The 24,954-nt window shown below is 38.0% G+C and overlaps 1 protein-coding gene and 1 pseudogene across 2 annotated transcripts in view; both read right to left on the bottom strand.

The window, feature by feature from the left end:
- Window positions 1-24,954, bottom strand: part of TANGO6 (transport and golgi organization 6 homolog) — a 128,529-nt gene that overhangs the window by 32,300 nt on the left and 71,275 nt on the right. For both annotated transcript variants that reach the window (XM_025045243.1, XM_006909805.3), the window contains exons 15-16: window positions 21,599-21,739; window positions 6,270-6,421 (exon numbers count right to left, since the gene is read on the bottom strand). In XM_025045243.1, coding sequence (XP_024901011.1) covers window positions 6,270-6,421; window positions 21,599-21,739 — 293 coding nt within the window. The remainder of the gene's footprint in view (window positions 1-6,269; window positions 6,422-21,598; window positions 21,740-24,954) is intronic.
- LOC112478301 lies at window positions 18,513-18,630 on the bottom strand (annotated as a pseudogene).

Here is a 24,954-nt window from a genome sequence, read left to right as displayed (position 1 = left end):
CCCTAAAAGCATTGTTGAATAGACAGATAGATGATGTAAGGTCATCATCTATGATGTAAGGTCTTTACTAATTTATGAATTGGTGTAATATTTCTATTCCGTTTCTAAGTCCTCCCAGAGGGCAGAAACCCATTCTATGTGATCTTTATGTTGCCTGCCCTACGGGTCGATGTACCTATTTTAATAAGCCATACTATGTAAGGCTTTTTCTTCATTGGCTAAATTACGTAAATCATATCGACTTCTGAAAGCCGTACAGAGAGAAAGATGATGATTGCTTTGGAAACACTAAAGGTCAGTTTAAGTAATTTAACACTTGATAGAAGCCAACATAAATAAGGAAAACATCACTCCTCAAACAGCTGGCACACACCAAGCATAATTAGAACTATATAAATAAAGATAATACAAGTGGCAAGATTACACACACAAACACACACACACACACACACACACACACACACACACACACACACTCCCTTGGAAAATTCCAGAAGAGAGGTACCAGATTCGAGGTATGTATCGAGAACACATGATTTCAATTTTCTTTTCAATCTTCATCCCTTTCCCTGATGCTTCCTTAAAATTCAGTCAGTATACTAACTTGTCTGAAACTGGACCATCTGTCCTTCTATTTTGTAAACTAAGAAATCTTAACAGCAAAGGCAATATGGCCTCTAATTCAAACATGCTCACTTTGCTCATTTAACCTGCCATGAAAGAGAACTGTGGTGGCTACTTTAGCTTCCTCGAGGTTTCCCAGGACATCTACCTGAGTCCTCACCTCAGTAGTCTATGTACCCTCAAAGTGCACATGCCCTGCTACTTAGAAAACCTCACTGATTGTGGAAAATTGGTAATCAATTTGGATTATTCGGCTAGACCAGAGGCAATAGCTTTGCATCAGACCTCAAAGCTCAGGTTTGTGGACATATATTTAAAGTGGATTGCTTCTTCACTTGTCACCTAGGGCATATCTTATTTGCTGTACTGAGGATGGGCCTCTCAGTGCAGTTCACTTAAATCATATCTACTTCTCAGAGAGAGTGGTAAAGATGAAAGAGCCTATCTAGATTTGTCTTCAAGGAACACAGCTCTTGACAAGAAGAAGAAATTGGGAAAAATAAAAATGCTCTCCAAACAAGTTAAATCTCGACACCAATAGAGAGGAAAAACCTGAATTCCTAGTACAGAGAATGTGAAAGAGCTGATCCTATCCTTCTTTGCCAGCATGCACTGTCACAGCACGAATACCCACAAATCTGGACCACCTAGCAGGTAGGACAGATTTCTTCAGATGCCCATGGGCTATAGCAATGATCCCTAGATCAGATCATGTTAGATTATGCTTCTCCTCTTTCTCTGCCTGGCCAACACTTGATCAATGTAACATCCTTGTTGCCCTGACAAGTCTAACTAAGAGTCCCAGCTCCATGTTCCTTCAGCACCTTGTGCTTGTTCTATGACATCACTCTAGTCCACTTATTTATTCCTCAGTATTTCACACTCCACTGAGATATCCCTGGGGGAAGAGATTGGGTCCTTTTCTGTGTCTTCTAATATACCTGGCACATGACAAATGCTCATGAAGAAGTCCTTCAATGTGCCCAAAGTTAAACCTCCTTCTCCACCAGTGCACACTGGGGCTAAGCATTTTTAAGACTGCAAAAGATTTCCAGAGCTTTCATGGGACACTGAAGGAACTGTCATAGAAGAGGATACAATAATCTTTTAAAATAAATTAGATTGTTTTATTCTGCTCTGGCTTCCCATCTCACTCGCAGTAAAAGCCAAAGTCCTTCCAAGGCTCCACTTGGACTGCCACCACCTCCAATACCTCCCCTTACCCTCTTCACTCAAGCTACAGTTGCCTTGCTGTTTGGCAAGTCAAGTGTGCACCTGCTTCAGGGCCTCTGTATTTCTGCTCCTTCTGCCTAGAACGCTCTCTCCCCAGGTATTTCCTTCAGATCTTTGCTCAAATATCACTCATCACTGAAGCTTTTCTTGTTCATCTAAGTTCACATACAAACTCCCTTCCTGCCCCTTACCTTACTAGATTTATCTGATTAGCACTTACTCCCTCTGACCACAGTATACATTTATTTACTTGTTTGCTTGTTTGTTACCTAACTCTCCTCTCTAGAATGTCAGTTCCATGAGCAAGAACTTTGTTGTGTTTAGAGCTGGATCCCCACCACCTAGCACATGGTTTGGTTGTAGCCCCATAACTGTCACAGAGTAAGTGTTCAATAAATACTTGTTTAATGAATGAACAAATGAAGAACTACTTAGAAGCCAGGCCAAATAATGCCACTTTTTCAATACAAATGAACAAGAGCAGTCTGACTATAGGAGGACTCAATGGCTGAACTACTAAGACTGTCGGGTGTCCAATCATGTTTGAACTTGTAGTCCACCCAAGGCAGCTGGTTTGGCACTGATGACATGGCAAGCGTGGGATGATACATAAGAAGAAACAACTAAAAAGAAGAGACAGAAATTATGTGGGATAGAAACACCTGGTTTTTCAAATCGGAGGGAATATATTGCCTTCTGAAGTTTAATTGCCAAAAGCAAATGCTATTAGTACGGAGCTACATGACCCTTCCTGTCAGTAGCTTTTCTCACATGGCAAGTCTCTTCCTTTTCAAGGCCAAAAAAGCAATCTTATAAATGAACTGAAAATATTTATTGAGAGAAAATATAGGTGAGTAGTTAAGTGCATGGATTCGGGAACCTACTGCCTGCATTCAAATCCTAGACTTGCCACTTCCTCTTGGCATGACTTTGGCAACTTATTTCTCCGTACCTCAGTTCCTTCTGTGAGGATTGGACTAGCTGACATACGTAAGGCACTCAGAAGAGTACTAAGTGCTTGCTATTATTACTGTTTTATTTATTTATTTTTATTATTACTATTTTAAAGATATGTAAAAACTAGTCTTCTAAAATAAGCCTTGCTCCTCTTTCTCTTCAATATTAATCAACAAACATTTACTGAGTACTCACTAAGTGCCAAGTACTGTGATAGGTGCTATGGGGTGCAAGGGTAAATACTGATTCTGCCCTTCTTGTGCTCGCAATTTGTTAATGATTATAAACACTACTGGTATTGATGTTACAGAAAGTCCAGATCTCTAGAAGTGGGGAAGGGTCACTGGACAAGGGGTTTGCCAGGTGGATGCCCCCACAGCAGCAGCTCCACACATTGATTTTAAAGTTGAAATAAAAGGTAGGCTCTGTGTTAGCACCCATGGTAAGTAAATAGTCTACTACCTATTCATATTGCATTTCTGAAGGCTTTATAAGCAATGCTTGATTCTTGCTATGAGCCAGGAAGTCATAAAGCTAATGAAGTACTTCATGATGTGGCCCCTGCTGCCTCTTTTATTTTTTGCCCCAGCTCTGCCACCAACGAACTTCCCACTCTAACCTTTTGGATCTTCCTATACTTCTTCAAACCTGTCAGGCTCTCCCGCACCAGAGTGCCTTTACATAAGCTGTTCCCTCTGCTGAAATTCTCACCTCTGCCTTTCTGGGATACCCAAATATTATTCTTGTTCTTCAGATTTACCTCCAAGGGTCTGTTCCTCCATCATATCTTCTTCAGTACCCAAACCTAACTGAGGGGCTCCTAAAATGTGCTCCCACAGCACACATAATGGACTGTAATTGTAATCATTGATGTCTGCGTCTTCTACCAAGTTGTCCAGGCCTAGAAGGCAAGGTGGTATCTTATAGGGTGTTTAATTCCTGGCACCTAACAAAAGGCCTGTCACATTGCAGGTGTTTGGTAAATGTACAACTGGGAACATATGAAGGACACTGGTTGCCCCTGTTCTTCCCATTTCCTTGTTCCTCATCCTCATCACTGTCATCCTCAGCCCCCTTTAAATGACCAAAATGTTCCTTAAAGAAAGATCTTAAAATAGAAAACTAAAATTTCTTTACTGACATGTCACCTTCTCAATAGGGCTTGAATACATGATTTACTGCAACCTCCCCTTCGCCTAAAAGTTCAAACCTGATCACCCTTAGCTTCCTCTACTTTTTCTTATTTTCCACATAAACGTTAGATCTTTTTAACGATCCTGCATCGTAGGTACTTTAATTCCATTTTCTCGGTCAGGAAATAGAGCTGAGTCTAAGTTATCTTCTCAAGTGAACACAGGTCAGTAGGTGGTGGAGCTGAGCCTCTTTGGTTCTCTTTCAACAGGTCAGGTGGGCCTCCAGAAAGAAGACACTTCTTGAATGCTACAAAACCTGCTTTGGCTTAATCTTTCTAATTAGCCAAACCAAGAAATTTCTCCCACACTTTCAACAGGTAATCATATGCTGCTGACATGCTACAATTTCCCTGAAGAGAGAAAGGAGAGAAGAACCTAGGGGCTCAAAAAGAAACAGAGTCTCAGTTTTGGGGTTCTGGGAAGATCATGATGTTCAGACACTGTCTAGGTTCTTTGCTTTTAGAAAATGTATATGATCCTGCCAAGTCCAAATTGATCTATTTGAAGATATGGAGGAAATTTTTATTATTCAGTTCATAGCTATGTTTTTTTTTTTTTTAATTGTGATGCTTACACAACTCTGTGAATATACTAAAACCATAGAATTGTACTCTTTAAATGGGTGTATTGTATGGTATGTGAATTTTATCTCAATAAAGCTGTTATTAAAAATAATAATATTTGGGCTTGGTTCAGATCATGACCCAAGTCATGGTTCAGTTCATGGTTTATGGTTCAGTTTAGGTTGAGTCGCACGAAGAAACCAAGTAAACAGAGAAAAAATGTGGGAATCATTTCAATATTTGACCCAGAGAAGTTTTAATAGGCTGAAATCTTTAGCTTCTATAACTAAATACTCCCACAAAGGCTCTCTCTTAAGTGTTATAAGTTAATATTATTAAAGAATAAGAGATTTGCTAAGTGCCATCTAAAGCAAACAAAGACCAAGTGCCTAATGGTTCATGTACATTAGAGCAATTGAAGATTTTAAGTCAATAATAACCATTGTTTCCAAGGAAAGAAAAAAAAAAAAACAGGCATAGGAGTATGTCCGAGGAAGAGTTAAAGGAGAGGAAATGACTGATAAATAACTTCCCTAAAAATCCTAAGTTGGAATTTAATGATAAGAGTAGCCTTTATAATCAATAAAACAAAGCATATAAATAAAGCTCAGGAACTAGGAAATATCATAAATTCAAGTGTATGTATACATCGATGAGTGTGTCTCTGTGCTTGTTGATAAGGTACAATCACTAGACATTGAATAAAATTCCTTCTCAGTAGGTACTTCTTAGGATTTGATGTTCAATATGGTCAGCCCTAGAATACTGAATATTGTAAAAGAAACCACTATTACGGTTGTCTAAGTTTTTGTTCTTATAAAGTTACATGCTTTGTATGAGAAATCTGGTCCCTCATAAATAAAAAGGTAACATAAACTATTTTATCTATATATTTATAATTTATAAGCCATCTTCTTCCAAAAAAGATTAGAGCTGGTCAAGTGCATTGGTCAGAAAAAGACTCCTGGCCATATATTAACTTGCCCTTTCTGTCTATCATCATTTCTAAATAGCAACACGCTAGCATGTAGTAGGTGCTCAAGATACATATTAATATACTGATGACTAAAGAACACTAGGGCAAACATAAAATTTAAGGGGCTAGAGCAAGATATTCATGGAGCAACACACAAGTGTGTGACAAGATCCGCGCTTCATTAGATCATAAACTCTAGAATCAGGAGCATCCTGCGCCAACACTTGGTACAGCTGTTACTCTGGCTGCTCCCTTACCTACTATGGACCAGGCACTGGGTGTAAAGTGACCAGTACATAGTCTTTTCTGGTAAATGACTCTGTCCCCCTGAATACAGAGCATGTGCGACCAAAGAGGACCAATTAGAGTATTTGCCTGAGATTGTTCTGTGAACAGAGATGGGGCTCACAGGTGGCCCAGAGACTCAGGCAGAGTTTCATCTGCCCTTCCTCAAAGTTTCTGCAATTCTGTTAGTTACTTTGGAATCTTCATAATAAATCCTTTTTTATTGCTTAATGTAGGATAAGATGACTTCCTTAAATAAGAATTAAAAAATTCTTACAATATAACTTTCGATATACATGTCAGACTAGTGAAGCCGACAGAGGTTAAAGGACTTAACCAATATTGAAAAATAACACAGGTCTCCTGACTCTCAATCCAAAGCTATACCATAGGTCCAAGTGAAGTCAAGCTTTAGAGAAAAGAATTGACATGCAGTACCTCATGAACCACGGAGCCCAGCAGAAAGTCCAGCCTCTGGCACAGCTCCCCAAGGTTGGATAAGCTGCTGGCCCTGTGAGCACTGTCTGGATCTCTCACTCCCCTCAGGAAGGTGTGGATCAAAGGTTCTCGGTACTTTGAAACCATGTCCCCTACATAAAAAGGGAAATCAAAATGTGTTAAAGCAAACTGCCAACTTCTTAAACAAGAAACAATGATATTTTCATGGTACACTTTATGGTGTTTTATATATTTCAAAGTAGTTGCATAACCACTAAAAATCATGCTCTGGAAGAGCAAAAGAAACTAATAGAACCAGTATCATTCCATTTATGTATGTAAAAATGCCCACACACATAACTTCTCTTACTATTAACAAACTAAGCTTACAGATTTAAATATGTATACTAAATATACAAATGCATAGAAAAAAGTATGTTCTCAGTACTGGAGATAATATAGCATGAACAAGAAAGCAAGTTCCCATATTCATGAAGCCAGCTTCTGGTCGGAGAGAAAGACAAAAAAAGAGTAAATAAATCTTGCAGCACCAATAAGGGTTATGAAGAAAAAGAAGGAAGGCAGGGATGGTGGTGGGATTGAGAGCCAGGGATGAGGGCTCAGGGAAAAGCTCTCAGAGGAGAAGACCCAAAGGAACAAGTCATGTGAAAACCTAGGAGAAAAGTGAAGAGCAGAATGGACAAGTTTTGTATTCAATGGAGAAATCTTATGGCTCTTTCTTATACTGACCCTCCATAAAAGCCAAGGGCATGTTATTACATAAACAAAACCACAACTTAATGTTCCATGTATGCAAATTCTTGCCCTGCCTGAGCTTCCTTACTACTTTCCAAATGAGCATCCATTTAACTGCATGCTCTACCAACACCACCCGAAGTGCACCTAAGAACCAAAAAGAGCCAGTGGGAAGGTCAGCATCTTAAGAGCCCGCACTGTACCCAGTGAGCTGACTCTGGGCCCACTTATGACCCTGTTTTCCAGGTACTGGACTGGCAGAGTTGGAACACTTATTGCATCTACTCTTCATTTCTCAAAGTGCCCTGCCATTATGTTCCATGCAACCCGATCTCTCTTAGACCTCACATACACGGCCTAGATTTGTCACACTCTTGTTCAAACCTGTTCTTTGGGGATTTACAGCTCTGCTCCCATTTCCTGGGGGCTCTGCTAGCCTCCAATTAATCCTCCTTCCTCCTAGCTCCTACCATGCTGGATAGCTGACTTCTCAAGACTGTACTGGATCCTAGTCTCCAGGCTGGGGGTCAGCCCTGACCAGATTCCTATGAAGAATAAAATGAATACATGTAGTCAGAGGATATAGCTGCATTCTCTGCAATTGACACAGGCAGAGAATTCAAAGATCCTACATAAAGGGTTCTTAGTTTGAGCTTTAGGGATGCCTGTTTGTCAGATTTTGTTTTGTACATCTCATTGGCATTCTCCCATTCTTTCTTGCAAATCACACTCTAATTTCATTCAGATATCTACCTTCCCGTTGGCCCTAACCACCACTGATGTGATTCAGGCTAAGGTCTTCACTGGTCTAAGTGAATCGTGGTGGACATCTTCCCTTGCCTTAAATGGTTTAAGTATGGGCATATGACCAACCTGGATAATGAGGTGTAAAGAAAAATCTGCTGGAAGATTCTAAGAATATGTTTTGCCTCTGGCTATGGTAAAGATATGACACTTTAGAGTTGCTGTAGCCAACTTGAAACCATGAGGGACCAGAGGATGAGGCCAAATAGCTGAGGCTAGCAGAGCAGAAAGATGAAAAGAATTTGGGTCTTGAATGATGACATGGAGTCAAAAAATTAACTAGTGCTGGACTTTTTGTTATGTGTAATGATGTATTTGCTATGTTTAAGCCAGTCGAGTTGGGAATTTCTGTATCTGCAGCCAAAAGCATTCTGATATAATATGAAAACTGAAATGTTCTTTAAAATTGTAGAATACCTCTATGTCAGTTCTACGTGTATCAGTATAAAGCCAGGAAAGTTAGATTTGCCAAAACAAAGAAATTTAAGACTGCATATGTTTTATAAAGGATTCAAAAATCAATTTTATAATTAACATTATAACAAAGGAAAAAATTAAACCCAATAATTTTTCCTTCTAATTACAATTTTAATTGGAACAATAGCCTGGTATATAGCGTGATTCTTATAATATCTATATCTATATCTATATCTATATCTATATGACTTTCCCAAAGAGCTAAGTCATCTTTAGACATCTGCCAACCTATTAAAAAAAAAAAGGTGAGTAAGCACAGTAGTTGCTCATGTGAAGGGGTTATACACTGAGAATATTTCATAACTATTGACTGAGTTCATTATGAACTAAAACCTTGGGCTCTAGGACATCCACTACTATTCTTTAGTTTCTGATTAAGCAACAAAATCTCAGTTATCCCACCCACTCTTGGTTTTGATTTAGGGTTTTTTGTTTTGTTTTGTTTTTTTTGGATTGCTTGCTTGCCTTCTCTCTCTCTCTCTGTATTTTTCTTTATCCAGATGAAACGCTGTTATTGCTTCACTGGAAACTTATTTGAGCCACAAGATTCTAAGATCCTAATTCACCTTTTGTCTAAAAGATGGCATACACTTGTCCCCTGACAAGGGCACACATTCATCATCATCTTGTCGCCTCCTCAAAAACAAGCATATTAAATGGCTTTTATAAAATACGATATTGATTTCTGAATTCCCTCACCTCCATTTTCAGAAAGTACTCACCACAGACTACAAGAGGTAGACTAAGAGATACCCATGAACAGCTTCAGGGAAATGAACATAGTAAATCCAAGCCCGCTTAGAAACATAACTCAATGACTTTTACTTTGTGCAATGATAATGATAACACCTGGCCATTTGCATCTTCATATTCTTCTCAAGATGCCAGCAATAATCAACCTCATTGAGAAGCAAACAGCTGTGTGTTCAAAGAAGCAAGTGAAGGATCTAGATTTGTTTGAACAAACTTGATAAAAACGAGTTGCTTTGGAAGGTGAAAAATCAAGTGCAACAGTAAAAGAGAAAGCTGAAGATTTTTTAACCTGCTTATGACTTGCTTGTATCAATTACTGTACATGTGAAAAGCTTCTTTTAACAAATTAGGATTTGGAAGATTTTTATCAGGCTTTTCAATGGTACTCTGAAATCCAGATTGAGAGATTCATTTATCATATTCCCTCTTCTTTCATTAAGGGCCTGAGGTGACCTAACTTAGTGGAAGGGCACTATCAAATCTGAATTAATACAATAACTTTTGGAGACCTGCTGATTTCAAGGGCTCAACCATTTCCATAGTTCACTGAAATAGGTCATAATGATGAAACTGAGAAAAAGTCAGAAAGAAAATTCAACCCCTGGCCAAATCCTTACACCATCCTTTCAAAACTTTATTACTAATGTCTAGGGGGCCCTCTAGTTTTTCTTTTTTCCCTCCCCTTCTTTCCTCCCCGCACCGTTCCCCCGACACATAGAAGTGAATACAAATAAAACCATTCTTAACTATCTCTTCTATCTACCAACAGGAAGTAACTAAGAAGTATCTTATCCTGCTGGTTAAGGTGCTGCTGGGTAAAACCAATTGTATTTTCCAAAGATGGAATGATCACTTACAGCTGCACTACTTTACGATCAGAAGGTTACATACATTCTGAGGAATGTTTTAGTCCAGTGTTTCTCAAACACAAGTATAGGCACTGAAATGGTGCAGTGCAACGTGATTATAATGTGGATCCAAGTGATTCAGAATTATCATTAAAATGAGAATAGATCTAAAAATTTGTTTAGAGAATTCAGACTCCTGAAGTATATTAGAATTTAATCAGACTTCAGTTTGAGAAATGCCTTTCCAGCTAGCCAATTTAATAAAAACATTTAATGTGCAAAGGACTCTGTGGGGCACTAAAGATTCAGAGATGAAGGAGCTTTTGTTCTTACTTCTAGGAAACTAGTGGTACCAAGTGGCATGAGAGTAATAGGGCGGGTGATATTTATTCTCTTTGAAGAACACTTCATGGAGGAAGTGACATCTACACTGAATCTTGAAAGATGGTGAGGATTTTCAGATACAAGAGGAAGTGCGCTCCAGGTAGATGGAACTGTGTCAGCAGAGTTGTAGAGGCAAGGTGGTCAAGAAGAGAGAATAAAATAGATGGCATATTCACAAAACAGCTATACCAGTGACTGTAACAAAGGGTGCACTGAAATGTGAAATGATTAGAAATATCCAGGGTCAAATCATGGAAGCATAAAGTTAAAGATTTGAACAATGGGAAACTGATAATACTTTTAAAAATTCATTTTTAGAGCAGTTTTAGTTAGGTTCACAGCAAAATTGAACAGAAAATACAGAGTTCCCATTTATCTCCCTTCTCCCAGACTCCCCTACTAGCAATATCCTTTGCCACAGCCTCCATATGTTTCAATTGTTGAACTTACATTGACACATCATTATCACCAAAAGCCCATAGTTTTCATTAAGGTTCACTCTGATGTTATACACTCTGGGTTGACAAATGCATAAGGACAGGTAATCACCATTATAGTATCATACAGAATAGTTTTACTGCCCTAAAAGTCCTCCATACTTTCCTATTCATCCCTCCCTCCTGGCTCACCCTACCAACCACTAATCTTATTGTCTCCACCATTTTGCATTTCCAGAATGTCATATACAGTTGATTCATTAAAAATACAAGGGATAAAGGCACTGACCCCCCACAGTTGTGTATAACTTTTGACTCCCCGAAATTTAACTACTAAGAGCCTATCACTGACCAGAAGCCATATCAATAACATAAAGTTGATTAACACATATTTTATATTATATAATGCATTCTTATAATAATGTAAGCTAGAAAAAAATGTTAACAAAATCATAAGGAAAATATTTATTGAAAAAATTCACATATAAGTGGATCTGTACAATTCAAATTTGTGTTGTTCAAGGGTCAACTGTAGTTGGAATCATATGGTATGTAGACTTTTCAGATTGGCTTCTTTCACTCAGTAATATGCATTTAAGGTTTATCCATGTCTTTTCATGTGCTTTCTTTTATGTGCTGAAAAATATTCTGTTATCTAGATGTACTACAATCTATTTATCCATTTACCCACTGAAGGACATCTTGGTTGCTTCTAAGTTTTGGCAATTATGAATAAAGCTTCTATGAACATTCATGTGCAGATTTTTGTGCACATATGTTTTCAATTCATTTAGGCAAATACTAAGGAGCATGCCTGCTGGATCATGAGGGGCATAGCCATTGTGAATTGTCTGTGAGATTTGTCCTCAAGCCTTTGGTCTCTGAGCTTGTGGAAGGCAGAGGTGTGTTTCATATCAGATTCTACTTACACATGTATAAGAGTAAGAGTATGCTTAGTTTTGTATGAAACTGCCAAACTGGCTGCCAAGGTAACTGCACCATTTTGGCATTATTGGTTTCCCATTTTCCAAATCCTTAACTTCACACCCTTTGTGATTTGACCCTGCCTATTTCTGTTCATATTCATCTAGCAATGTGCCCTTTGTTATAGTCACCTGGTATAGCTGATTTTAAAATGTGATATATCCATACAATGGAATATTATTTGGCAATAAAAAGGAACAAGGCACTGATACATGCTACAACATAGATGAACATCGAAAACATTAAGTAAAAGAAGCCACTTACTAAAAAACAAACAACAAAAAACAAAAACAAACCACAAAACTGCATGTTGTATCATTTCACTTAGAAGAAATGTCCCCAAAAAAGTAAATCTTGAGACAGAAAGTAGATTAGTGATTGTCTAACTGGTAATGGGTACAGGGTTTCTTTTGGGATAATGAAAATGTCTTAAAATTGATTGTGCTGATGGTCGCACAACGTTGTGAACATACAAAAAACCCTGCACATTGTGAATGAGTGAATTGTATGGTATATGAATTATATATCTCAATAAAGTTGTTTTTATTTTAAATAAGTTTTGAAAGTGGGAGGGATAGAAGGAGGGTTGAAGAATCTATTTTACAATAAAGTTGGAAAAATAAACCCACTTAAAAATCTTCCCACACTAGAAGAGAAGAGATATATGTGTGTAAGTAGAATCTGATAGAAAACATGCCTCTGCTTTCCAAAAGCTCAGAGACCAAAGGCTCGGGGACGAATCTCACAGGCGATTCACAACGGTTGCTCCCCTCAACATTCCTTGGTGATACAGGACTGGGGCCTGCCCTTGACCACCAGTCAAGCAGAACTCAAGGCTTTCCCATTGCTTTGTGAATGGCACTGCTTCTGCCAGCTCTTTGTTTCCTTATTTGTCAGTAAAAGATGGTGCCAAAGAAAATTTCAGTCTTTATTACTTCAGAGCTGGTAGTTTAACGGGCAACATTTTAAAAAACCTTCTAAATTAATTTTCAATGCTTCATTAAAAATAATTCATGTAATTTAAAGGTCTCTTAAAAGAATCAAGAAAATATTGAAAATTTAGACTCAGAGGTCCTTATGCATAGTTATAGCCACTTGGTCCAATATCTCACCTATAGCAATGGCTGCACCAAACCACCTTTGACAAATGTGAACCCAGGGATAGTTAAGACCTCCTGCCAATATTTAAAAACCTTTGAGCCCCAGCTCTTTTATTATGTCCAGTCTAAATCTCTTTTACTCTTTATTTCATTTCCTCTTATGGACCAGCCTCCGGTAGAGATGGAGACTCGATTACAATGTGAGATCCCCTCTGGTAATCTAACCAGTTCAAGCATGCTTTTCCTTTCTCCAAGGTGGTACTTTCTGTACTTTCGGGTTTTTTTTTTTTTAACAGTATATGATATTTTAAAAAATAATAATTAATTTTTATTATGGTGATATTGGTTAATGAAATCCAGTAAGTTTCATGTATACAATTCAAGTGTCATATTTATATCGCATTGTACATTCACTGCCCATAGTTAGAGTTCCTTCTGTCACCATATATTTGATCCCTTTTATCCCATGTACTTTCATTTTTGATGTTAGATATTTTGAAGAGAAAAAAAGTGCAAAGGTATAAAAAGATTAAATGATAAAATACATACTTTACTAAATCAGTTATTGAAAAAAAGGAATCCAGAAGAACTGTTTTTCCTTCCATCTCGGATTCCTATTTATTTGGGAACTAAAGTGAACAGATCCCTAGGGGTAGTATTGTAAAGAGCCACGTGCCCTCACAGGAATATCCCTGCTGATCCAGTCAATGAGGAAACAGGAGACAAAATATAGACCCAGTTCTGTTCGCATACCCTTTTATGTCCCTGCTAACCTAACATCTATTCACTTTTCCTAAATTTCAGGGCCTAGAACTCTACTTCACCACTGAAATACAGTAGAATGACTGGTTTCTTGTAACATTACAACTTATTGTCACATGTGTGAATCAGAGTCAACAGAAATGATAATTTCTGTTGAGGTCAGAAGGAAATTAGATTGGCATGGCAGACCCTGACAGGCAGACCCTGACAGGATTTTCTCTCCAAAAGCCATTTAGAGAATTAAATAATTTAAAGGCAATTAATTTTTGATGAAATTCATCATTAAAAAATTCATAAGTAAATTTTGATCTATTAACTATTACTTTTCAGCCTTGAAATTCCCCTGTAACTCTGGGGAAATTATCTCTTTTCTGATTTCAGTTTCCCTTCTCCTCCTAGCTCTTGATGAACAGGAGATTTTCGTTAAGATAAATATGTAGCTACAGTAAAGCCCAGACATAAAATGCTGTGGAACAAAGCAATGTCCTGTGCATTTGTAAGCCTCTCTATCTGCAAAGCACTTGTGTGTCTATTATCTTATTGGAGCCTCACAAGAATTTAAGGTAGGTAGAAAAAAATATTATTAGTTCTGTATCACAAATAAGGAAAGTAAAATTTAAAAAGGCCAATCCCAGGCCACGCAGCTACTGAAAGACAAGTTCTCAAGACCAGGCTTTTGTCTCCCAGGCAGAGGGCTCTTTCTAGTGCCTGAAGGACACTTACTTGGCTCTCCATTAAGACAGGCAGGAACTTCCGTTCTAAAACAAAAGACATAAACGAGGCCAACTGATTCCCCCACATCACTGGCATTTCATGGTCCCTGTAATTTTCATCTTTCTCTGTGTAACCTTATAAGGTATGGGTAGAAAAGAAGCCAGTGACACGTCTTAAAATAGTTCATAAGCAATAGGGCATAACGGGAATAAGTTCCTCTTGTCCAAGGGGAAAAACCAGAATTGTTACTTAATCGTCTTGTTTAAGGGCTGGAATCCTATGAATTCTAGCCTGAAGAAAAGAACAAAAAATTCCCCTCTTCCTTACCATTTTAAAAGTGAAAAGAGCTGAACACTTCCGATTTCCTAACAGTAGCAGATGACTGATAAATGGCCTTGTGAAAGCTGCTAAAACCCCTATGCTTGATACACATATTAGGGCACTGCAGACTGCTGGAGCCAAAGCCATCTTCTGGTCTTGATGGGGCTTGCCTGGGAGGCAAGTCGCAGTCGTCACTGGGCAAGAATGCTACGTAGTCCCTGGAAAGATTTCCCCCTACTGGTGTCTACATGTCAGGACCCACTCTTCTCCCTAAGGCTAATTGTTGATCTGCTGCTTTTGGTTTTACATTCATACTGTAATCCTTTTTAAGCCAATGTAACCAAGAGGTGACCCTGAGCTATGAGTAGGTTAGCAAAGATTTCAGGAGCTCTTAGCCCTCCCTTTCCTGCTTCTGATTTCATTGTACCTCATCACACAGACCACATAAGTAGGGATGATTTAGATGCATATTGTATATAGATAGACTTTGATAGACCATGGGAAGGTCCCTGTGGGATAAGTCATTAAACAAAAACAAATTTGTTAGTGGGAACTATTGTTGATGCAAGTGACCTACTAGGTATGTTTTAAAAAGCCAGAGAGCTTCTTGCCTCCAAAGATTTCTTCTATGAGCAAAATGTATTGCCCAAGAGTCTATTTAATTATTAGAATTTTATTTCTTTGAACTAAATAGCCTCCTACTAGAAATGTAAAAAATCATCCCAAGATGGGCAGCACAATAGAAGGCTGTCATCTAACACTTAGCAAATATTAATATACCTGCTATGTCCTTTCTACAAGCTAGAACAAGAAAGATTTGAAGGCAAGATAAGCTCTGAAATTTTATTCCATCTATTGATGGTCAAACCTGGGTAAGGACTTATAGAAGGAAGTTTTAAACAGGAGAGGAAAAGACAAAAGAGGTAAGTGAGGGTCACTGAAGAGAGGCAGAGACTCTACCCCTCAACTTTGCAAAAAAATGGTTTTTTTGTTTTCAGATAACAGAGTGATGCGCAAATATGAACCATAGATAAATATCTTTTGGACAAAGTAAAACAATGTACAGGAAATGCTTTGTACCAATGGATTTTTGGCAACTCAATGCACTAAAGTAACACAAGAATAGTTTGAAATGGAGGATGCCAAGGCTTCTATAGTTATGTATTAACTAGGTTACTCATTCCATCTTAACAGCTCATTGAACTAAAAAAGATTGATTTAATCAACATATGAACTTTCTAGTTTACACAAAGTCACCCTACAAGGAAAATTTGCAATAACTGACTCTATCCTAGTGTGTTACTGACAAGACAAACAGATTAATTCTCCTGAAAGTGTGCTTGAGGCTGTAACAGGCTTCAGAAACATGGCAGAATTTTCTTGAAGGGTAGAATTAACAAGTAAAGCCCAGAAATGTGATCTCGGGAAGAAAAAGTTCCAGGTTTATGGCAAGTTATTTTAAAAGATGAAAGAAGAAAAAACAACTAGATATTTTAAATGAAGGAAACTCTCTTTACAATTTTGTAATGATGAAAGTATTAAAACCATTCCAGTGACTTAATTAATTTAATTTGTTACATAAATGTTCAAACTCGTTAAAGCATGCCCAAGAGTTAGTTGGCCTCATAATATTGACAAACACAAATCAAGAAGCCTGTGGCCTGAGAATATAACTTCGTGTTTAAATCATTAACACAACATCCCTCAAGTGCTATGAAATCAATCTCTACTTTAATAGGTCCAGCAAAACAAAAATTGAGGTACAATTTCTTCCTAAAGAGAATATTATATTTCAGTTAGATTGTTGGTTTACTCTCTTGCAAGTCCATAAGTCAAAATGAATGCAACCTCTATTTTAAAACTTGCAAAAAGAGTAAATCAGGTGCTTCACGGGCCTGTGTCCTTTCACATACACGTTGAAGAACACAAATTCATGCTTTAATTTACTCTAAATTGGAATAAGGGAGTGAAATGAGACAAAAGTATGAAGACACCGAAAATAAAAACAACAGCAGAATAAAACGCTGAAACATTAAATTGGAATAGGGGAGTGAAATGAGACAAAAGTATGAAGACACCGAAAATAAAAACAACAGCAGAATAAAACGCTGAAACATTAAACATAATTATGCTATCTTTAAAGAAAGGAGCCTTTGCCAATGGCATCTTATATCTGCTGAGCTAATGATTCTTGCCCCTGGTGATTATCAGAAAAGAAAAGCATTATCTACTCAAATCTTTTTAAAGAGATCTAATTATAAAAAGTAAGATTTCTGCTTTTAAAGTAGAATACAAAGCTTGACTTGGGAAAAAAAGGACTTAAAGAATGATTTGGAAAGTTGTATAACTTCCACAGAAACTCCCTTGAAAAGCAAGCAATGAGGTGCATACATAAGAAACACATATAATTACTTGTATAATGGACACCTTACAATAGGGGCCAGGAGACTTTTCCTGTAAAAAGCCAAATGATGAATACTTTGGCTTTGAGGATCGTACAATCTCTGTCGTAACTATTCAACTTAGCTGTTGTAGTGCAAAAGCAGCCATAGACAACATATAAACAAATAAATGTGACTGTTTCAATAAAACTTTATGTACGGACACTAAACTTTACATTTCATATAATTTTCACAGATCACCAAAGATTATTCTTCTTTTGCTCCACCCACCCCCAACTATTTAAAAATGTGAAAGTGCCATTCCTTGCTCAGAGGCCATGCAATAACAGGTGGCAGGCTGGATGACAGTTTGTCGACTCCTGCAATTTCCCAACTTAAAAGCCCCATGATTTTTTTGTTAACAGAAATTAGCTCCCTGTTGCTACTGCAGTATGTATGTTCTGCTACTAAGAGTTCAAGCCAATATCAGGTGGCTGATTTTCTAATTTCATAGTATAATTTGGCTTTTACAATCTCTGCATCAACTAAAACGGTAAGTTTGGTTAAAGCAAACCATTTATTTATTACATTTGTGACTAAGGGCATGGTCTTTGTAATGAGTCTGGCTCTCAGCCCCTGATCCAGCAAAGTATGACCCTGGGGAACTCACTAACTTCTCTAAACTTGTTAGCTTCTCTATAAAAGGGCAATAATAATAATAATAGGAATGGTCTTATAGGGCCATTTCAAGGATTATGTAAAAACATGCACATAGAGTGATTCACAGTCACTACAGCAATTGTCTCTGAGGTATGGACATTAACTTACTGGGATGTTCTGGATTAATTAAAATGCTTTGATCTAATTAAAAAATAAAGTGATTAACAGAGAGTGATCAACTATGATTTGTATCCTGGAATAGAACAGGTGATTACACATTGCACTCGTCTGAAGAGCTGCTTACTTGGGGTTGGCTTTTGCCTTGGGAGAATGAAGGAATATGGTGTGCTCACTCAAAAATAACAATGACAAAATAATAGCAACCAATATTTATTCATCCCTTACTATAAAAGATTCTGGTTCTGAACACTTTATATATATTATCTTTTAATTTCATAATAACCCAATCAAGTAGTTACTATAATTATCCTCATTTTAGAAATAAGAAACAGAGAGGTTATGTAACTTGTCCATAGCTATTAAATATGAGTCAAGCTCAAAACTTAGGAGGTTATGACTCCAGGATCACAATATGTACCTCTGACAGAGAAAGGCAAAATGTATTCCAAGATTATGTCTTTATGTCAAATTCTCATTTATCTGACCAATGGCTGCCACTGTAGATAATCCTATCTCTCTACTTCTGTATCTGGTAACCTCACCACAATAATTAAAACAGTGGTAAATATATCTCTATAATGACACTCAAAAATTTTTTTGGGGGGGGCGAGGCAACCCTTGGTTGACCTCACAGATTGCAAGGACCTTGTCAGCCTACAATCCCTTATTTTTTAGTTTTTTACACCTACAGCACCTGGTCTTCCTAAGTGGTCTCCCATCCAAGTACTAACCAGGCCCAACCTTGCTTAGCTTCCAAGAACAGACGGGATCGGCTTGTTCAGGGTGGTATGGCCATAGACAACACTCAAATATTTGTAAGTGATTTCATATATATTATTTCATTTGAACTTCTCAACAGTTCTACAAGAATAACAGTTGCTGGATAAATTATAACTCTACCTTCATCTTAAATGTAAAAAAAAAAAAAATGACAATCTCTCATTTCTTCCTCTGAATTGTCTACAATATCCGCTTTTTCTCATCATTCTCACAGACATCCCTTTAATCAAAGTCCTCATCTCTTTGTGCCATAGAATACCACAATAGTTCCCTAGCTACCTGTTTTCTTCAGGCTCTCATTTCTTCATCCATTTTTCATGCACCTGCCAACCACTCCTACATATCTCCCATCATGCTGCTTCCTCTCTTAACAATGTACAGTGAATCTCAAATGCCTATTACATGGAGTCCAAACTCCTCTGCTCAGCCTTCAAGGAACTCTGTGGTACGTCCCACCCTCTCTATCTAGCCTTACTTTTTCAAGGCACTCAACATGACTTGGTACGGAGAAACAGGTCAAGTCTCAATTCTCCATTCGTACCACATGCATCCCACTTTTGTTCTGTTCTTATGCTTTACTTTTATCTGGAGACATCTTTTTTCCCTTCTTTCTCACATGTAAACGCTCATTTACCATCATTTCTTGCCCAGATTGCCCCAACAACATCATTTACCATCACTTCTTGCCCAGATTGCCCCAACAACATCCTAATAGGTGTTCCTGCTTCCAGTCTTGTCCCACTCACATCCTTCACAGAGCAGCCAAAGTGATTTTGCTAAAACGTAATCAAGATTTACTCTTCCCTTCTTAAAAGCTTTCAGTGGCTTCCATTTATGGTTGACATAAATTTAAATCCCTTAACAAAGCACACATGACTCTTTATGATCTTGGCTTCATAAGCTAAGCCATGCAATGGAACCTGGGCTGAGTGTGAAGATGAATGAGCATTATGATTTCTTCTCTTTTAATTTTATTTACTTCCAAAGTGGCGAACAAGCAGGACAGATTATGAATCAGACAAGGATTCGGGTATGTGAATATAGTTTTCCACTGCCTCTCTTTGATCTCAGGAAAATGTGCTAAAATTCAGCACATGCAGACTAGACTCAAAGCAGCTTGTAGCTAAGGCCAAAAGAAATGAACTGAGATCTGAGCTCTGCCCACTGCAGGTAAGACAAAATCTATAGTTTGAGTCTAAGTTAACTGCCTGTTAAAAAAAATTTCACAGTATTTGGAGGACTATAACAGAAACTACAGTCTCTCCCATAATATATGTAATGTCTAGGACATAATCTAAAATTATTTGTGATATAAAAAATATGACCATTCTCAAGGAAAAAGATAATTGGCAGAGCTCAAGGCTGAAATGCCAAAGATATTTTAATTATTACACGTGGATTTTAAGACAGCTACAAAAAAACATGCTCAATGAGGTAAAGGAAAATATACTTTTAATGAATGAAAAGGTAGGAAATTTCAACAAACAGAAAATATAAAAAAGAACCTAATGGGGATAAAAAGGAACCAAATTTGAAATTCTAGAAATGAAAAGTATAATATCCAAAATAAAAAATTCACTGGATAGGCTAAATAACAGAATTGAGGATGACAGAGAAAAGAGTCTATGAACCAAGATCAACTGAAACTGTCCAATCTGAAGGAGAGAAAAAGGATTAGAAAAAAAGGGAAAAGAAAAAAGAACAGAGCCTAAGGACAATAACAAAAATTCTTACGTACATGTAAGAATTTAATTTTCTAGTCCTAGAATGAGGACTAGAAAATTAAATAAAGAGGTAGAGTTTATAAGCCAAGAGCAGAGGTTAAGAATCATAAAATATACTTGATCAATCCAAAGAGGGAAAAGGAAACAATGAATAGATGAGACAAATAACAAGAGTGTGACTTTTTCATGCTTCTATTTCCAGCCCCTGGCATAGAATCCGCCATTCAGTAGCTACTCAAAAAATGTTTTTGAACTGAACTACACTGATGCCAATACCCCTGAGATTAAGAAAAAAATAAATATATTCGGGATATGAAAGAACTTTGAGCATTAGGAAGAGCTACCAGATAACTTGGGAATTTATATGATATAGAACTTGACAAATGAAGGAAATTAAATTAGAATTCAGGGAATGCTTGGGGATTACTATAGGCAGAGGTGGAAAGTGTTTTTTTCTGTCAAAGATTTCTGATCCAAACTCAAGAATCAAATGAGAGCTGCTTACAAATTTAAAAAAAACCCAAAAGTCCTTTTCCTTAGAATGAGAAATAAATGAACAAAGGATATAAAATATTCCCTAAATAAAAGGATAATTTAAAAATACACTTTAGTTCATATTATGGTCCATTAAAAGTAAAAGGAAGGCAAAAAGGGGTAGGAAGCATATATAATCACTTCAGAGGTGGCCATAGGCTCTAACGAGGAAACAGTCCCATCTTCACTAGATATCAGAAAAGGCTATCCACTAAAAATTATGCTCATAAAATTAGTATAAAGCAGATAAAATCAGCCATGTGCAGAAGCTTCTACGTCCAAAAGAATTTGTAAATATATTACAGAAAGAATAACTTTTCAAACTCTCTCCAGTAAGATGGCAATCTAAAACGTGGCAGATGCACCCAGGCAACCAGGATGACTGCACAGGTAAAATATCATTCAGCTCTAGGGCATGTCACTCATACAATGATGCCTCTTGGAGTTTTTACAGTTGTGAACAGCCAGCATAACTGTATGTGGCAGTCGTGGATTTAACTAATACATGTGAGTGATGTTAAAGCAGAAACAGAATGGCCCACATGAGCTCTAGAACAGGATATATCAACAGGGGTCCTACTGACATTTGTGGCCAGATCATTCTTTGCTGTAGGAAGCTATCCTGTGCATTGTAGAATGATTAAGAGCGTCCCTGCCCTCATGGTGTTAGCATATCAAGCCTCCAGGTACACAGACTTTGGTTCCAGATGGACGGAACAAGAAAACTCACCTAAAGTCCTGACAATTCGCATCAGGACTTCCCCGACTTTCATTCTGGTCTCCGGAGTGTGCTTGTTGTTACCGCTGTCATACTGAGCCAACAAGCCAAGCAAGATTTTCTCAGGGTACGCATCTGAGAGCAGGGCAACCCCTGGGGTTGAAAATAAAAGAAAGATTTCATTACTATTTAGGACTGAAAGACAAATATATCAGTCAGCCTGTGATGGGATGAACACATAGACATTTAAACCCACTTCTGTAGTTCTACCAGCAAGGGCTGCACTTTATTCGGAGTGACAACATACTGAATGGAAAAAACATGGGTCAGACTCCTGAATTCTAGTCCCGGCCCTTGTATGAAATCTAAGATAACTTCCAGTCCTGACATTCTATGATCTATGGATTACAGACTCTTGAAACAGAGGCTAGATGACTACATATCATGGCTGGGATTCACACAACAGCAGAAGACTGGATTAAATGCCTTCTAGGAATCCTTCTAATTCTGAGACTCAAAGGTTCTGTGACTAGTACTGTCCTTGCCAACATATCAGCCTGAAGCACAGCACTGATTCCTGTCTCTGCTGTAGTTCTCCATCCCAGCATGAATTCTCCCTGTAAAACTGTCAATAATGAGAGCAATTTCCACAAGGAAAGATCTTCAGAGTATTCTGGGCATGATCAGGAGTAGACATATGCTTATGGCTGAGTTCCCTGATCAGAAATAGGGAAGATCCTGGTCTTGAGTCCGCCTTTCTAGGGCTTGCTGAACCTTTCTCCCAACCTGCCAGTACCTCCTAAATGTGTAATCTGCAACAGTGTTATTATTACCAGGCACTCTTTAGAGGGGCGGTGGAAGGAGGAGAGCTATGACCAAAGACAGGACCAGAAATAAAGCCATGGTCTCGAAGCTATATAAACACAAATTCCATTACTAGGGTTGGTGGGGGAGGTTATATACTTCTAAAGAATAGTGAGGAAAAAGGAAAAACAAAAAACAAAAGAAGGAAATATGGATTTCAAAACATATCCAGGATGAGAATGCTCAACCTTGGATGATGGTCCATCATCTCTGGCTTGTTTTTTTTTTTCTTAATGACCTAACTGGTCTTCCTGCTTCTACCCTACTCCCTCAAGTAGCTGGAAACATGTTAGGCCCCATCATTCTTCTCAGTGATTTCCCTTCTCCCCTGAATGTAAGCAGCTCCCGATCCTCACCCGCCTTTGCTTTCTCTCTGACCTCACTTTTACCCTACTCTCCCTTGCTCGCTGTCCTCCAGCGACTCTGGCCTCCTCACTGTTGTTAGAGTAGACCGAGCTGCTTCAGGCCCTGCATCTTCACCTCTGCCTAGGCCACTCCTCCTCCAGGTAGCCTCACAGCTTTCGCCCCAAACCCCATCACATCTCTGTTCAAATACCACATTTAACATAAAGAAAATGGCAGCCTTCTTCTCCTACCACTCTTTATCCTTCTTACTCTGCTTTATTTTTCTTCTCAGAACTTAATATTACTTAACATGTTATATATATATATGCTTATTTATTAACTGTGTTCCTCTTTAGAATGTGAACTCTACAAAGCAAGGATTGTTTTATATCCTGCTGTAGCCTCATGCCTAGAATAGTGCCAGCACATAGCAGGTACTCAATAACTATCCGTTGAATGAATGAATAAAAGAATGCAAAGATAAAATCTTAATATAAATTTCAGGAATTAAAAAAGAGAAGATGGAGGAGTAATATAAATGCTTGAGAAATCTATAATTATTTTTCACCTGAGTTTACCATTCTCCTGTTTAAAACTGACAATCTTGTAGGCAAAGTCTATGTACCGTTTATTATGTTATAGGTTGTGATTCCATTCTCTTATAAATCAGATATACACAAAGGCGGTGTACCTGCTGAGGGCTGCACCTGTCTGCCCATCCTCTTTTCTGACCTTCCGACTCCTACATTTTCATTGCTTCCAAAAAGCCTGGGAAGTCTCTGCATGTGGTCGTAAGCCTCAGCTCCCTTTATGTGGCCTCCAATTTTATATAAACAGAAGCTCTGCTCTTAAGGGAGTTTCAGGCTGTGGCAGAACCTGAATTAGACTGCTTCCTGGTTGGGAAAATGTGACCCTGCATTTGCAGTTAGCTCTATTATGTAAAACAATGGACAACTTCTTGGAGGTCCAAGGTGGAGTTAGAGACACCTTAGCATAGGAAAAAAGTCCACGACTTAAGAAAGGACGAATGAATTGTTTACTAAGGGAGAGAAATGGAATAGCTTCCAAGTTTTGAAAGAGCCCCAAAGGAAAAGTGGATTGGTGGTTGGTAATTGTAATTCTGATAGACGTCATATTGCTGATATATTATAAAGCCTCATATATATTATACATCTGTAGCTATCATAACTCCTTTCCATCAGAAGTTCCCAACTAAAAAATCTGGCAGATTTGTTTCCTTTTAGGAATACAGTTGTGACTTTATAATGGAAATCAGTGGGGAAATGAGATTTGCTTTGGAAAACTTTGATTTATATCCAGCTTTTCTAAAACACATCTATTACTAAAGTCCCTCCTTCTATCATTTATGCCTATTTTCTCTCTTCAGTCTTTGGCAGAGAACAGTTATTTACTTCTATGAGCACATGATCCTGCTATACACCTCACAACCAAAGGAACTCTTGATTTCTTCTCTGAAGCAGACAGGCATTTGAGTGCACACAGCATCTACTCCTCTCCTGGTAACAACACCTGGTGTTGTTCCTTTGGGAAATATCTCTTCCCCGCTCTCAGTCTCCCTTCATGTGTGAACTCACATCCCAGTCTGGTCGGTGAGGATACTTCACCCCGTCCCACTCCCGCCACAGTGACTGGTTCAGGAATGGGCAATAAGATTCAATCCTGGAGCTCACACTAGAACTAGTGGGAAAGATAAGCTCTTTTTTCTTTTCTTTTTTTGTTAAAGTTATTAACCTGAAGCTGCCACTGGCCCTTTGGGAGCAAGCCCACCCAAAATGGTGCCAACACAGAGGAGGGTCAAGCCAAGAGAGGGAAGGAGAAAAGAAAGAGACCCAATGGCATGCTTTGAATACCTAGATCCAACTGTACTTCTACCCACTAGAATCTTTACACACGGAAGCCAATAAATATCCTTTATGCATATGCCAGTTTGATTTTTTTCAACCAAAGGACCTAAACACAACCTTCTTCAGATTTTTTTTAAATATCGAATTTATTTTTTTACTTTTCCTATAATGCCAAACTTTTAATTCTACCAGGGAGCTTTAAATTCTCCCATTCTTGCATTAAAAGGCTGCCAACAGCAAAGTAGTTTCCCTGCTTCCCACAGTCCTATGTTAGCAACTGTTTATCTTCCTGCT

This window comes from Pteropus alecto, unplaced genomic scaffold (genome assembly GCF_000325575.1).
Source record: "Pteropus alecto unplaced genomic scaffold, ASM32557v1 scaffold42, whole genome shotgun sequence".
In the NCBI taxonomy this organism is placed as follows: Eukaryota; Metazoa; Chordata; class Mammalia; order Chiroptera; family Pteropodidae; genus Pteropus; species Pteropus alecto.
This window is presented reverse-complemented; position numbering and strand designations above follow the sequence as displayed.